This window comes from Dama dama, chromosome 17 (assembly GCF_033118175.1).
Source record: "Dama dama isolate Ldn47 chromosome 17, ASM3311817v1, whole genome shotgun sequence".
Taxonomy (NCBI): domain Eukaryota; kingdom Metazoa; phylum Chordata; class Mammalia; order Artiodactyla; family Cervidae; genus Dama; species Dama dama.
In genome coordinates, this window is record NC_083697.1 from 69,654,490 (window position 1) to 69,671,674 (window position 17,185).

Consider the following 17,185-nt stretch of genomic DNA (forward strand, 5'->3'; position numbering starts at 1 on the left):
GGCATAGTGCATTCATAGTACGAACTATATAACATTCATATAAAAATTAAATGATTTAGGAATTGATAAAGCCTCCAATAAATCTGAGCTGCTCTGTGCCAGTGATATTCATTATTATAAATTGTTTTTAGTGTTATTTTCAGAGAAGTACTAATGAACGTCAAAAAGAAAAATTGATTCATAATCCCATGCTTTCTTTAGATTTGTTAAAGTAGGAAGTAGCAGTCCACATTTTCCACCTTTTCACTTCTCTGCAGACAACTCCCACCAGTGGAATTACTATTAATAATCTAATGTGTTCTTCCCAATTTTCTCCAGTGCTTATGTATTGACATGAAAGCTGGGTGATATCGAACAAAATGGGTCTAGAAGCAAAATGGGTAGCCTTCCTCAGCGATCAGCGCAAAGAAATAGAGGAAAACAATAGAATGGGAAACTCTAGAGATCTCTTCAAGAAAATTAGAGATACAAAGGGAGTATTTCATGCAGAGATGGACACAATAAAGGACAGAAATGGTATGGACCTAGCAGAAGCAGAGGATATTAAGAAGAGGTGGCAAGAATACACAGAACTGTACCAAAAAAGATCTTCATGACCCAGATAATCATGATGGTGTGATCACCAACCTAGAGCCAGACATCCTGGAATGCAAAGTCAAGTGGGCCTTAGGAAGCATCACTACAAACAAAGCTAGTGGAGGTGATGGAATTCCAGTTGAGCTATTTCAAATCCTAAAAGATGATTCTCTGAAAGTGCCACACTCAATATGCCAGCAAATTTGGAAAACTGAGCAGTGGCCACAGGACCTGGAAAAGGTCAGTTTTCATTCCACTCCCAAAGTAAGGCAGTGCCAAACAATGCTCAATCTCCTGCACAGTTGCACTCATCTCACACGCTAATAAAGTAATGCTCAAAATTCTCCAAGCCAGGCTTCAACAGTACGTGACCTGTGAACTTCCAGATGTTCAAGCTGGATTTAGGAAAGGCAGAGGAACCAGAGACCAAATTGCCAACATCCATTGGATCATCGAAAAATCAAGAGAGTTCCAGAAAAACATCTACTTTTGCTTTATTGACTATGCCAAAGCCTTTGACTGTGTGGATCACAATAAAGTTATGTGGAAAATTTTTCAAGAGATGGGACTACCAGACCACCTGACCTGCCTCTTGAGAAATCTGTATGCAGGTCAGGAGGCAACAGTTAGAACTGGAAATGGAACAACAGACTGGTTCCAAATCAGGAAAGGAGTACGTCAAGCCTGTGTATTGTTACCCTGCTTATTTAACTTTTATGCAGGGTACATCATGAGAAATGCTGGGCTGGATGAAGCACAAGCTGGAATCAAGATTGTTGGGAGAAATTTCAATAACCTCAGATATGCAGATGACACCACCCTTATGGCAGAAAGTGCAAAAGACCTAAAGAGCCTCTTGAAAGTGAAAGAGGAGAGTGAAAAAGTTGGCTTAAAACTCAACATTCTGAAAACTAAGATCATGGCATCCGGTCCCATCACTTCATGGCAAATAGATGGGGAAACAGTGATAGACTTTATTTTTGGGGGCTCCACAATCACTGCAGATGGTGACTGCAGCCATGAAATGAAAAGACACTCCTTGGAAGAAAAGTTATGACCAACCTAGATAGCATATTGAAAAGCAGAGACTACTTTGTCAACAAAGGTCCATCTTGTCAAAGCTATGGTTTTCCCAGTCATCATGTATGGGTGTGAGAGTTGGACTATAAAGAAAGTTGAGAGCCAAAGACTTGATGCTTTTGAACTGTGGTGTTGGAGAAGACTGTTGAGAGTCCCTTGGACAGCAAGGAGATCCAACCAGTTAATCCTAAAGGAAATCAGTCCTGAATGTTCACTGGAAGGACTGATGCTGAAGCTGAAGCTCCAATAATTTGGCTACCTTTTGCGAAGAACTGACTCATTTGAAAAGACCCTGATGCTGGGAAAAATTGAAGGCAGGAGGAGAAGGGGATGACAGAGGATGAGATGGTTGGATGGCATCACCGACTCAGTGGACATGAGTTTGAGTCAATTCCGGGAGTTGGTGATATACAGGGAGGTCTGGCGTGCTGCTGTCCATGGGGTCGCAACAAGTTGGACACAACTGAGCGACTGAACTGAGCTGATTGAATTTGCCTGACGGATGGATTATAAGTGCTATATTCTTACCAGTGAGAGTAATGCAGAAGCAACAGATAACAAGTAGATGCTGGAAATTCTAGCTGTACACTTAGACTGTGAGGAAGAAAAAAGTTTCTACTAGTTTTAGTTCTCTGTCCAAGAAGGAAATACAGACTCATTTTGAGCCTACCACATTGATAAAGTTTCAAAGCTAGTTAAGATTGGCAGTGAACATTGTCACTTATCTTGCAGTTGTGAAACATCGTACAGGCCCATACCCGAGGTGGTATGCGCCCACTGTCACTCTGACAGGTACACTATCCCACTTCACATGACTCACTCTATTTTTTTTTATTATTATTATTATTTTTTTTTTTTTCCAGTGGGTTTTGTCATACATTGATATGAATCAGCCATGGATTTACATGTATTCCCAATCCCGATCCCCCCTCCCACCTCCCTCTCCACCTGATTCCTCTGGGTCTTCCCAGTGCACCAGGCCGGAGCACTTGTCTCGTGCATCCCACCTGGGCTGGTGATCTGTTTCACCATAGATAGTATACATGCTGTTCTTTTGAAATATCCCACCCTCACATTCTCCCACAAAGTTCAAAAGTCTGTTCTGTATTTCTGTGTCTCTTTTTCTGTTCTGCATATAGGGTTATCGTTATCACCTTTCTAAATTCCATATACATGTGTCAGTATGCTGTAATGTTCTTTATCTTTCTGGCTTACTTCACTCTGTATAAGGGGCTCCAGCTTCATCCATCTCATTAGGACTGGTTCAAATGAATTCTTTTTAATGGCTGAGTAATATTCCATGGTGTATATGTACCACAGCTTCCTTATCCATTCGTCTGCTGATGGGCATCTAGGTTGCTTCCATGTCCTGGCTATTATAAACAGTGCTGCGATGAACATTGGGGTGCACGTGTCTCTTTCAGATCTGGTTTCCTCAGTGTGTATGCCCAGAAGTGGGATTGCTGGGTCATATGGCAGTTCTATTTCCAGTTTTTTAAGAAATCTCCACACTGTTTTCCATAGCGGCTATACTAGTTTGCATTCCCACCAACAGTGTAAGAGGGTTCCCTTTTCTCCACACCCTCTCCAGCATTTATTGCTTGTAGACTTTTGGATAGCAGCCATCCTGACTGGCATGTAATGGTACCTCATTGTGGTTTTGATTTGCATTTCTCTAATAATGAGTGATGTTGAGCATCTTTTCATGTGTTTGTTAGCCATCTGTATGTCTTCTTTGGAGAAATGTCTGTTTAGTTCTTTGGCCCATTTTTTGATTGGGTCATTTATTTTTCTGGAATTGAGCTGCAGGAGTTGCTTGTATATTTTTGAGATTAATCCTTTGTCTGTTTCTTCATTTGCTATTATTTTCTCCCAATCTGAGGGCTGTCTTTTCACCTTACTTATAGTTTCCTTTGTAGTGCAAAAGCTTTTAAGTTTCATTAGGTCCCATTTGTTTAGTTTTTCTTTTATTTCCAATATTCTGGGAGGTGGGTCATAGAGGATCTTGCTTTGATTTATGTCGGAGAGTGTTTTGCCTATGTTCTCCTCTAGGAGTTTTATAGTTTCTGGTCTTACATTTAGATCTTTAATCCATTTTGAGTTTATTTTTGTGTATGGTGTTAGAAAGTGTTCTAGTTTCATTCTTTTACAAGTGGTTGACCAGTTTTCCCAGCACCACTTGTTAAAGAGGTTGTCTTTTTTCCATTGTATATCCTTGCCTCCTTTGTCAAAGATAAGGTGTCCATAGGTTCGTGGATTTATCTCTGGGCTTTCTATTCTGTTCCATTGATCTATATTTCTGTCTTTGTGCCAGTACCATACTGTCTTGATGACTGTGGCTTTGTAGTAGTCTGAAGTCAGGCAGGTTGATTCCTCCAGTTCCATTCTTCTTTCTCAAGATTACTTTGGCTATTCGAGGTTTTTTGTATTTCCATACAAATTGTGAAATTCTTTGGTCTAGTTCTGTGAAAAATACCGTTGGTAGCTTGATAGGGATTGCATTGAATCTATAGACTGCTTTGGGTAGAATAGCCATTTTGACAATATTAATTCTTCCAATCCATGAACACGGTATGTTTCTCCATCTGTTTGTGTCCTCTTTGATTTCTTTCATCAGTGTTTTATAGTTTTCTATGTATAGGTCCTTTGTTTCTTTAGGTAGATATACTCCTAAGTATTTTATTCTTTTTGTTGCAATGGTGAATGGTATTGTTTCCTTAATTTCTCTGTCTGTTTTTTCATTGTTAGTATATAGGAATGCAAGGGCTTTCTGTGTGTTAATTTTATATCCTGCAACTTTACTATATTCATTGATTAGCTCTAGTAATTTTCTGGTAGAGTCTTTAGGGTTTTCTATGTAGAGGATCATGTCATCTGCAAACAGTGAGAGTTTCACTTCTTCTTTTCCTATCTGGATTCCTTTTACTTCTTTTTCTGCTCTGATTGCTGTGGCCAGAACTTCCAACACTATGTTGAATAGTAGTGGTGAGAGTGGGCACCCTTGTCTTGTTCCTGATTTCAGGGGAAATGCCTTCAATTTTTCACCATTGAGGGTGATGCTTGCTGTGGGTTTGTCATATATAGCTTTTATTATGTTGAGGTATGTTCCTTCTATTCCTGCTTTTTGGAGAGTTTTAATCATAAATGAGTGTTGAATTTTGTCAAAGGCTTTCTCTGCATCTATTGAGATAATCATATGGTTTTTATCTTTTAATTTGTTAATGTGGTGTATTACATTGATTGATTTGCAGATATTAAAGAATCCTTGCATTCCTGGGATAAAGCCCACTTGGTCATGGTGTATGATTTTTTTAATATGTTGTTGGATTCTGTTTGCTAGAATTTTGTTAAGGATTTTTGCATCTATGTTCATCAGTGATATTGGCCTGTAGTTTTCTTTTTTTGTGGCATCTTTGTCTGGTTTTGGAATTAGGGTGATGGTGGCCTCATAGAATGAGTTTGGAAGCTTACCTTCTTCTGCAATTTTCTGGAAGAGTTTGAGTAAGATAGGTGTTAGCTCTTCTCTAAATTTTTGGTAGAATTCAGCTGTGAAGCCATCTGGTCCTGGGCTTTTGTTTGCTGGAAGATTTTTGATGACAGTTTCGATTTCCTTGCTTGTGATGGGTCTGTTAAGATCTTCTATTTCTTCCTGGTTCAGTTTTGGAAAGTTACACTTTTCTAAGAATTTGTCCATTTCATCCAAGTTGTCCATTTTATTGGCATAGAGCTGCTGGTAGTGGTCTCTTATGATCCTTTGTATTTCAGTGTTGTCTGTTGTGATCTCTCCATTTTCATTTCTAATTTTGTTAATTTGGTTTTTCTCTCTTTGTTTCTTAATGAGTCTTGCTAATGGTTTGTCACATGACTCACTCTAGATCATCCTGCAAGACCCACCTTCTCCAGAGCTAAATGTCCCAGCTACTTACTCCCAAAATAGCCTGTGCAAACCTATCTTGTAAAATTGCTGTTTGTGTCTCTTTTTCAGTTTTTGACTATAGCTTTCTAGAGGAATGACCATAACTTAATCAACTTTGTATTCTTAGCATCTAACATGGTAACTGGCATAAATTAAGGTCAGTTATAGCTCAGTGGTAAAGAATCTGCCTGCCAATGCAGGATACACAGGTTCAATCCCTGGGTTGGGACGATCCCCTGGAGGAGGAAATGGCACCCTACACCAATGTTCTTACCTGGAAAATCCCATGGCCAGAAGAGCCTGATGGGCTCCAGTCCATGAGGCCTCAGAGAATCGGATACCACTGAGCGACTAAGCACAGACACAGCTAGCTATTGGGGAAATTAGCTACTTTTTAAAATCTAGCATGAACTCCAAATGGGGAATAGTAAAGTTAATTCAGTTGTGAAATTAACCTCATTTGGGTTTTGTTCCAGTGTAAAGTGGAGAGTAAGTAAAACTTTTCCCTTAGAAGAATTCTCTCTATTAGGTTTGAAAGAAAAATAAAATCCTTAACCCTAGTGTTCACGTCTGTCTGCTCTCCCTACTTTCACAGATTGTCAGCAACTTTCCTTATACCTTTCTTCCCAGAGAAAGTAGAGGTCATTAAGCATGAATTAGGTGTCTGAGTTCCTTCTCACATCGTCTTCACCTGCTTTCTTCTGACTTTACATGAAGCAGCAGCTCCGTTCCTTGTAATGACATCTGCGTTCTTACCTCCATTCCGTGTTACTTCTCAATAGCTTCCACCAGCACTCTCCATTCTCTTCTCCCCCCACCTCGCCTTCTCCACGGGCTTCTGCCCTGCATGCTGTGTGTGTGACCGGTTCTCATTTTTTTTCTTGCCCAGCTCTTTCATCCTTATTGTCCTTTGCCTTCCCTTCCCTTGCAGTGGGTACTTTCACCCTTTATTCCTTTCAGAGCTAAACTTCATGAAAGCGACTCCTTCTCCAACTTCTAATCATGCCTTAACCCACTGGAGGTCTCACTCTCTTCTTCACTCTCCATGTCAACAATTTCATATTCTCTACTTAATAGCAGACCTCCTAATAACCACGTACCACAGACATGACCCCTTTGTGGCTTTTGTTACTCTGATGACTCCCTTTAAAAATTTTTTTTAATTTAATTTTAATTGAAGGATAATTGCTTTACAGAATTTTGTTGGTTTCTTCCAGACATCAACATGAATCAGCCGCAGGTACATATGTCCCCTCCCTCTTGAGCCTCCCCCATCTCCCTGCCCATCCCACCTCTCTAGGTGGTTACAGAGCCCCTGCTTGCGTTCCCTGAGGCATACAGCAAATTCCCATTGGCATCTGTTTGACATGTGGTGATGTAAGTGTCCACGTTACTGTCTCCACACATACCGCCCGCTCCTTTCTCCCTCCCCCTGCCCACCTTGTTCATGAGTCTCTTCTCTATGTCTGTGTCTCCACTGCTGCTCTGCAAATGATTTCATCAGTATCATCTTTCTAGATTCCATGTATATGCATTAGTATACAACATTTATCTCTCTTTTTCTGACTTTACTCTGCGTAACAGGCTCTAGGTTCCTCCATTAGAACTGACTCAAGTCGCTCCTTTTTACGGCTGAGTAGCATTCCACTGTGTATGTGTACCACAGCTTCTTTATCCATTCATCTGTTGATGGACATCTAGGTGGCCACCATGTTCTAGCTGTTGTAAATAGTGTAAATATTTTGAAATTTCCTTCTTTCTTGATTTCTCCGACATCTCCTCTTGAATCTTGCTTCACTTCTCTGTCACCTTGAAGTCTCTCTCCCTAAGGAATCTCAAATCCCTATCTGCTGTCGGTTGCTCTCTGTGCCTAGGACTTGTAGGTACTATTGTGAACTTCTGATCAAAACCCTCAAAATGCTGGACCTCTTCAATTTTACATCCTACTTAAAACTTTTCAAACTAGATTTATTATCTTCCCCATGATGCATCCAGTTACTTCTAAAATCTGGGACATGGTAAAAAAAAATACCACTCACCGTGAAGGTTTGAAACCACAGCATCATGCTTGATAATTTCTTTGTGTATAATAAATCAGAATACTTGTCTCTAATACCCAAATATGTCTTGATTTAATCTCATTTTATCCATCCTTTTTGCTACTGTCTTGATTGTAATCATCTTTATCCCTCCCCTGAATTATTTCGATATCTTTCCATTGGTTTCTTGCCATTCCTATTTCTAGCCAGCCTGCCACCCACCCAGCAGTCCATCCATTACTCTGTAGCAGGACTTAGCAAGTAGAAATAGGATCATATTCTTCTATGAACCTTTAGTGATTTTCCATTTTTTTTTTTTTTTTTTTGAAATGAAAATCCTTATTTCTAGAAATGGCAATAGGACTGAACCTTCAAAATATGATTCTTGCCTACCTTTTGGGTCTTCCGTTTCTTCCTTCCATGGAAGAGTAAACTGATAAATTCAAACACTAAAGAAAAATTGTTAAAGCAAACTTGGTTTATCTTTCGTGGTGAACTAGCAGACTCTTCAGGTAATGAAGGAATTCTTTTAGTTGGATTCAACTTTGTACATAAGGTATTTTGGGAGAATATATACTGAAAATATTCTTCTTAGGTAGCCCTTTGGATGAATTATTTCTTGAAATAAAAATATAATTCTGCATAGCAGAAGTATATATGTTGGCTTAATGTGGCATTTTTATTTAATATGATGCATTCATTTTTAATATATAGGTCATATAGCTTTTAGCATATAGCTATCTCCTAAGCTTCTTAACAACGAATTTGAATATTTAGCTCCATAATAGAAAATAAATCTTTACTTTAAAAATAAGTGCCTTTTTATGACAAATGCTAGTCTTTACAGATACATGGGAGACAATAAGGAAATGAGACCGATCTTTCTAAGACCTTGTTGGAATCATTGGATGCTAAATGCTGCTTAACTAGTTACACTGTTTTCTATGATACAAACTTCCTATTCTACTCTTAAGGAAAATGCTTTGTGGAATCCAATTCATGCCATTTTTTATGAAGAGCCATGAGAACTTTGGTAAAACTTTAACACAAAGCAGGACATTTAAGGCAAATCAACCTCAATTAATGTGCCTTTCTTTTAAAAAGAATTGAATATATAGAATGAAAAAACTGCACTTTCAAAATGGGTTAAAAATTCTCATTTTCCTTTCTCGGGATCAGCTATAGCCAACTCAGAACTGTTTTAACCAGTATTTCTATTAAATGATAATTAGGGGTGTTGCTGGGGTTTCCCAGGTGGCTCAAGTGGTAAAGAATCCGCTTGCCAGTGCAGGAGATGCAGGAAACAGGGGTTCAGTCCCTGTGTCGGGAACATCCCCTGGGAAAGGAAATGGCAGCACACTCCAGTATGCTTTTCTGGGAAATCCCGTGGACAGAGGAGTCTGGCAGGCTAAAGTCCACGGGGTCGCAAAGAGTTGGTCAGAACTTAGTGACTGGATACATACACCGCAGGTGTTAATATGCTGGTATAGTGGCTTTTTAACTGTCTGGGTGTTTGTTTTACGTCTTTTGAGTTTATTTTACTCATCCTGTCTGCCAGCTGAGAAGCTCTCCAAGAGCAGATAATGTGTCTTGTGCACTTTTGGGTCCTTGATATCTGACATGGGAGCACACAGGAATTGCTTCATTTGTGAATAAACCCTCCAGTGTTAATTTTATTCCAGAATTACTCAATTAACACAATGGTTCAAAATCTCACAGGAAAAAGAGAATTGATAAAATATCTTTTGGATTCTTAGTAACTAAATTTTCAGATGAAGCAAGTTGTGGAACTTAAGTTTTACAGATTCTCTGGCTTCCCCTTTTAGCATTTAACAGATTAAAATCATCCTAATACTTTATAAACTAAAATTTTAAACAAAGCTATTATGTGAGTTTGGGGCTTGAGATTCTTTTTAAACATTTTTTTTTCAATTTTAGGAAAGAGAAAAAATATGTGGACAGATGCTGGAAAGATGTTACTGTTGGGGACTTTATTCACCTTTCCTGTAATGAGGTCATTCCTGCAGATATGGTTTTACTCTTTTCCACTGATCCAGATGGAATCTGTCACATTGAGACTTCTGGTCTTGATGGAGAGAGCAATTTAAAACAGAAGCAGGTGGTTCGGAGATATGCAGAGCAGGTAAAAAATGTGTTCTCCATTGGTGATATTAACATTTTCTTTTCAAAAATAAAAAAAAATAGCTCAACTGGAAAAAAAAAAACTATAAAAAAATAACATTTTCTTTTCAGAAGATGACTGAGCTCATTTTCACACGTATAGACAAAATGATGTTTCAAATTTATTTTTACCTTTACAAAATAGAAGTCTCGAGGGCTTCATGTAATTCCAGATATCAGTAAAAATATGTCATATCTCATAGATAATAGGATATAATGACCTCAGAGTTGAGACATTTCATTCTGACAATCACATATTTATGGTAATCGAATTTACAAAAGCTAACAGTTTTGGAAAACTTTTTTGTAATAGAAATGATGATCAACTTCTATTTTTCTTAAGCTTCTATTTGTATGTTGTTTTATTAAAGCTGGAGATATCATTTGGTCATTGTTCCTAAAATTTGTCAATTACTTATGTATCGAGGCCTTTTAAGACTTTCATAATGTCTCATGCCACAGAGCTCTGACTCTTCACGTGCTGTGGAGAGGGAAATAAGAACTTTGCATTTATATTAACAAGTTTCAGTAAAATTCAAACAGTTCTGTCATTTAATTATTGTGTGGTTTTGGGGAGGTCACTTAAACACTTTATGCCTCAGTTCATTTATCTTAAAGTGGAAATGATGACACCTCCCTCATAGCCTGTTGTATGACAAAATGAAGTAATATATATATAAAAACATCATGCAATGTGCCTATCCGTTTTCCTTTCCTTTCTCTGGAAGCACTTAAAATGAGGTATTTTAAAATGTAACTTTTTTTTTTTTTAACTTGAACTTCTATTAAGTCACGTTTCTTACAAACCAAAAATATCATAACCTCATAATATCCTTATCTTTGGTAAATTCGATCTTGTCACATTAAGTCCATCTTTCTACCTGTAGATTAATTTAGATCCTCTGTGATTGTTATGCCTCTCAACTTCCTGTCATTGTCACATTTGTAAGCATTTTCACACTTAAAACATTGGTAAAAATACTCTACCACTTGGAAAATAGATACCACTAAATACCTACTTTGAGGGGTGATACCAGTTGATTAATCAGCATACTTTACATTCAGTTAAGGGTAAGCTCTCCAGACTCTGATGGCCTTAATTATAATCCCGACTCTAAAAACCTTGTTTTGAAACCTTTAGCAAATTACTGGTCCTCTTTGTGTGTATCTTTCCTCATCTGTTAATTAGGCCTAATTATAGTATCTAGTGAAGAAGAAAATAGTTAAGATGTTTAAAGGGCATAATATAGATTCTAACTCATTAGAAGAACTCAGTAAATATCAATTATTAGCAAGACAAATCACACGATCATATGGCTCATATTTTTCAAATGTTTGCTGATACACATATCAATATTTTGAGATATATCAGTAGCATTTATCTTATTGTCCAAAAAACCATATAAAAAAGGAAAGGATATAAGGTTGATGTGGCTTGTTCTTGGTGAATCCATGCATTATAGAAGCCTGTTTTCTGTAAGAGTCTGTTTATTCCCTTGTTGATTTTATAAAGCATTTTAAAATTATTTTTTGACCTATTACAGAGTTTTGTGAGATATATCTAGATTTACATTTTTAAATAAAATTTGCTGAGATTAAATGCATGCATGCTCAGAGTACTTATATACATGTATGCATGCATGCTAAGTCACTTCAGTCGTGTCTGACTCTTTGTGACCTGATGGACGGTAGCCCACCAGATTCTTCTGTCCATGGGATTCTCCAGGCAAGAATACTGGAGTGGGTTGCCGTGCCCTTCTCCAGGGGATCTTCCCGAACACAGATTGAACCTGTACCTCTTATGTTTCCTGCATTAGCAGGTGGGTTCTTTACCACTAGTGCCACCTGGGAAGCCTGTATTACATGTATACATGTGTGTGTGTGTGTGTTTGTGTGGATATACACTTAATCTCAGAAACTACCTATATGATTAAAGAACAATAAGAAAAGTATTTTCAGCTTTTCAGTGTCTCCCGGATAAAAGAATGTGTTTTGTAGGAGAAGCTCCCTCCTGCAGGGAGTCCTGCATGAATTTCAGTGTACGGTTCAGACATTCTCATCACCTGAAGATATTTATTAATGCTCTAGGACCATTCTCATCTTACCTGTTCATTCATAATTATGTGTGTACTTTCCTTCATTTGGGCAATTTGTGACATATATTTTGTGACATGAATACCTTAGTTCTATCTTAATTGGCGAAAGGACACACACTTAAATCTCAAGATTTAACCTTTAATTTTTGTGTGGTAATTTTTCAAATATATATGTTTTTAGGACTCTGAAGTTGATCCTGAGAAATTCTCCAGTAGGATAGAATGTGAAAGTCCAAACAATGACCTCAACAGATTCCGAGGCTTCCTGTGAGTGATACAAGACTTTCCTTTGTGGGTGTGAGTGGAATTGTATGTTGCAGTTATATTTAACTTAAAAAAAAAAACAAATAAAACTTTTGTGTTCTTATACCCAAGTTAAATCACTAAAGGCTGTAAGTTAAGCCAGCTATAAATTTGGCTTATTTTAATTATTTGATAAATATTTACCTTTGTATATTTTTAAAACAACAACAAAACCTTGTTCTTAAAATAACCCTAGAATCTCTTTCAGTAATATATGAATGATTTACATGAGCTCCATGTTAAGCCCAAGACGTGTTAGTTATTTGGAAGAGTGTTTGGACAGACATGGCAGCTTAAGTGATATGACAGGATGGTGTCCTGCTGTCCTATTAGAACTAGAGTAGGTGGGCAACTCAGCTGGTAAAAGTTAGCCAATGACTTTGAAACACATCTAAGAAAAAGTGTGGGAATCCACAACAGCGTCCATCTGGAGGCTTCCTATGGCGTCTGCATCCCTTTCCAATGGAAGCTAGAATTTAGGGCCTTAGCTGATTCTGGCTGGCTTCTGCCACTTAAGTGGTTTATTTTTTGATCCAAGTTACTGACTCTTTTTATCCTTCCTGATGTTTAAGAGAAGTCAATTAGACCTACTTCATAGTGGTGATCTTATAAGAAGATGGCAGAGAAAAAAAAGTTCCTAAATCATCTTTTGACACCAGAATCATCCTGATGCCATTACTTGATACCAAATGAATACAGAGACATTTAAAGGAAGATTTATAGCCTTCATGAACATAGATGCAAAAACTTTACACAGATTAATAGCAAATCAAACCAAACCCAACAATATATAAAGAGGAAAGTAATAATGATTCAGTAGGACTTATACCAAAAATGGCAGTGTTGGCTTAACCTTAGAAGATCAAACAATGTAATTTATAATATTAGCAAACCATAATTAACAAATGAAAAAGAAACACCAGGTGAGAATCTCCTGGACATAGAAAAACTTTGACAAAATCTAACTTCCGGTTTTGCACGCTGACAGCAGAAGGAGGCTTTCCCATCTTGCTGACGGACGCCCACAAGGCCACACGGCCAGCATCAAGCTTCGTGTGCTGTGTGCTCCGTTGCTCAGTCGTGCCCGGCACTCTTTGAATCCATGGACTATAGCCTGCCAGGCTCCTCTATCCATGGGAATTCCCCAGACAAGAATACTGGAGTGGTTAACAGTGAAGGATTCAACATCTTTCCCCTAAGATCAAGAACAAGACATGAATATTATCTCTTACCACTTCTATTCAAGGAGATCCTAGCTAATGTAAAGAAAATGAAATAAAAGCAGCAAGTGATAAAGTAGTGAAACTGTCTTTTATTCATTGATGATATGATGGTCTTTGTAGAAAATGTGATGAAATCTATTAAAAAGCAACTGGAATTAATAGTTTAGCAGTGTTGTAGGAAATAAGATCAATATAAAAATATTAATTGTATTTCTGTACATACCAAAGAACATTCAGATATCGAAACTTTAAAAAAAATCAATTTATAATAGCATCAGAAAAAATACTTAAGAGTAAACGAGAAAAAAGATATGAAAGACCTACATGTTGAAAACCACTGAACATGGTTGAGATAAACTAAAGATGTAACTAAATGGAGACACATTTGTTGTTCATGCATTAAAACTCAGTGTTGTCAGTTTTTCCCCCAAAATTGATCTGTGGGTTCAGTGTAATCCCAATTGAAATTCCAACAAAGTTTTTTATTTTTGAAAGTGAAAGTCGCTCAGTCGTGTCTGACTCTTTGCCATCCTATGGACTATACAGTCCGTGGAATTCTCCAGGCCAGAATACTGGGGTGGGTAGCCTTTCCCTTCTCCAGGGGATCTTCCCCACCCAGGGATCGAATCCAGGTCTCCCACATTGCAGGTGGATTCTTTACCAGCTGAGACACAAGGAAAGCCAAAGAATTCTAGGGTAGCCTATCCCTTCTCCAGGGGATCTTCCTGACTCAGGAATCAAACTGGGGTCTCCTGCATTGCAGGCGGATTCTTTACCAACTGAGCTATCCGAGAAGCCTGCCCCCCACCTTTTTTAAATTTCATTTTTAGAAACTGGCAAGTTTATTCTAAAAATTTATATAGAGATAGAACCATCTAACTAAAACAACTTTGAAAAAGAAGAGCAGATGTGGATGGCTAAGACCACCAGATTTTGTTTTTGACATAATGATAGACCAGTAGGTCAATGGAGTAGATTAGAGTCCAGAAATTGGTCCAGACATTTATGGGCAACTGGATTTTTACAAAGATGAAAAAGCAGTTTAGTGGAGAAAGGTTAGTTGTTTCAACTAATAATGCTGCAACAATTACACATCTATATTCAAAAAAATAAACTTCAACACAGATGTCTCACCACCAAGATTAATCACCAAGATTAACTAAAAATGGATCCTGTACTTCAATGTAAACCCGAAATTATAATACTCCTAGAAGGAAACATAGGGGAAATCTTTGCTATCTTGTGTTAGTCAAAGATTTCTTAGGTGTAACTCTAAAAGTGCAATTCATAAAAGGACAAAAGTAATTAAATAACTTCATCAGTATTAGAAACTTATTATCTTCAAATGGCACTGCTAAATGAATGAAAACATAAGTTTTCATTCAAACTGGAAGAAAATAGTTTGCAGTGTGTATATCTCATGTAGGACTTGTGTTCGGAATATATGTCTTTCTTTATTACTAAATAAAATGTCTTTATTATTTGGTTATTGTTCAATAAGCAAATGAACAATACAGTTTTTAAATGATCGAAAATATTGGACACTTCACCAAAGACAATACATGGATGATAGATATCTGTGTGAAAAGATGCAAGTTAAAGCCTTAGGAGTGTAACTCCTCAATTAAAAGGACTGACTATACCAACTTTTCACAAGAATGTAGAGAAACTAGAATATGCATATACTGCTGGTGGGAATGGAAAAAGCACGATCACTTTAGAAAATAGTTTGGAAGTTTCCTAAAAAATTAAAATACACACCTACTTTCTGATCTGGTTATTCTACTTGTAAGTAGTTACTCAAGGGAAAACACTTATCCGTATACTAACCTGGACACTGATTTTCAGAGCTGCTTTATTTGTAATAGCCCCAAATATTCCATCAACAGGTAAATGGATAAACAAGTGATAGAGCCATATAATGAATACTACTCTGCAACAAAAAGGAATTCACTAGTAATATATGCAGCAACATGGATGCATCTCAAAATGATGTTGAGTGAAAGAAGCCAGATGAAAAAGAATATATACTGTATGATTTGATTTATATAGTTTCTCAAAAAAGAAAACTGATTCAGAGTGATAGAGAGCAGATAGTGGGTGCCTGGGAGAGGGAGGAGAGGAAGAAAAGATTACAGAAACACGTCAGGAAACCATAGGAAGTGATGGATATGTTCATTTTTCTAATTGGAGTGATGCTTTCACAGGGGAAACATGTCAAAACATCAAATTTTGCACTTTTAAGTGTGTACAGTACATGTATTTACTGTATGATTCTTGTTATTCTTCAATCAAGTTGTTTAAAATTTTAGAGAATTGTCAAGATGGAAGTTTAGAACATAGTAGTAGCATCTTTAAGTAGCATCTGGTACAGATGGATGTTGGGAGGGACAGGAAGCTGTGCAGTTGGAAAAGGGAAAGGATTTAGTCCAGATAAAGAGATAATGCCAGACTTCAGCCATCAAAAATAAGATACCAGGCAGACAACTAAACACAAAGAATGACTGACGTTCCAGGTTGAAGGACCGACACAGGTAGTGACAGAGGGGCCGGAGACGACAGTGCATTTGTGGAGTCATAAGTGGTTTAAGTGTGTTTGGAGGGTAGGTAAGCGATACAGGAGATCATAGAGAGGCAAGATGATGAAGGGAAGTTAGCCGGTGATCCTGCCATCAGAAACATGCTCATAAGTTTAAGAAGAATCATTTTCTAGTATTATTTTCTCAACTGCTGACTATTGATACAATTTCCTGTTGTAATTGGAAGATTTAGGGGTTGTCATTTTTTCTGACCTGGACTTCCAACACCTGAGGTCCAGGTCAAAAAATACCTTAGGATCCAGTTTGTACAGCCCCTTACTGGGAACGCTGACTCCCCTGACAAGCTCAGACTAGGTTCTGGCACAATTCTGGACAGAAAAGAATAGAACTTTAGTCTGTTTCTGTGTGGTCTGGAATGTAGTACTCTGCACAGAATCTGAGTCAGAGCATGCGTATTTAGTAGAGTCAGCCCAGGTGGATGCAGTAATTTTTTGTGAAATGGTTTTTATCTGCTAAACTAGATCCTTACCTTTTTCCTGCTCTGTGGCCTATTTTCTAAAATGAACAGAAATTGAGGTGTTCAGGCTCACTCTCTGTATTATTGATGGCTTCTCTGACCCTCTTACTCTCAGGTCGCCCTGACTTTTCCCTATTTGTGCCCATGTTGTATGCTGAATGTCAGATTTCTATCATAATAACTATACTATTGTTATTATACTTGGACATTTCTATATGAATCACCTCCCGTTAAACCACAGAGGCCAAGACTATCTAAGTTTGTTTTTCTGTTCTCAGCATTCAGGTGGGTGTGCTGGGCATATGGTACATGTTCTATAGGCTCTTGAATGGATGAAGGCTGTAATTAGACAGTCCGTGTCTTGCACAGAATCTGAAGGTCCCATATCTTACGTGCCAAATACACACTCATCGAGTGCAGGATGTGTTTAGAATTTGGAGCCAGTTCAGTCAAGATAAAAGTTGGGCTTTGATGTAAAGGTGGTAAACCAGAGTGATGTAATGGTGAAAAATGAGGATCCCAGGGTAAAAATCTTAATACACTAAGAAATTTTGTAACTGATGCTTTTGTATATTATATCTGTTCCTGTAAAGGTTCTAGGAATAATAAATGCTGTGTTGTTAAGGAGCCTAATCAAGCCTGAGAATGCTACATGGGAATGTAAATATTGGGATTGAATTTCCTCATCTGTAAATCCAGGAAGTATTGATAAAA

General features: G+C 37.7%; 1 protein-coding gene across 7 annotated transcripts in view; it reads left to right on the top strand.

Annotated features, from left to right (window-relative positions):
• The window catches only part of ATP10D (ATPase phospholipid transporting 10D (putative)), a 134,502-nt gene that overhangs the window by 44,306 nt on the left and 73,011 nt on the right, over positions 1-17,185 (top strand). For all 7 annotated transcript variants that reach the window (XM_061164683.1, XM_061164687.1, XM_061164688.1 and 4 more), the window contains 2 exons: positions 9,550-9,754; positions 12,070-12,155. In XM_061164683.1, coding sequence (XP_061020666.1) covers positions 9,550-9,754; positions 12,070-12,155 — 291 coding nt within the window. The remainder of the gene's footprint in view (positions 1-9,549; positions 9,755-12,069; positions 12,156-17,185) is intronic.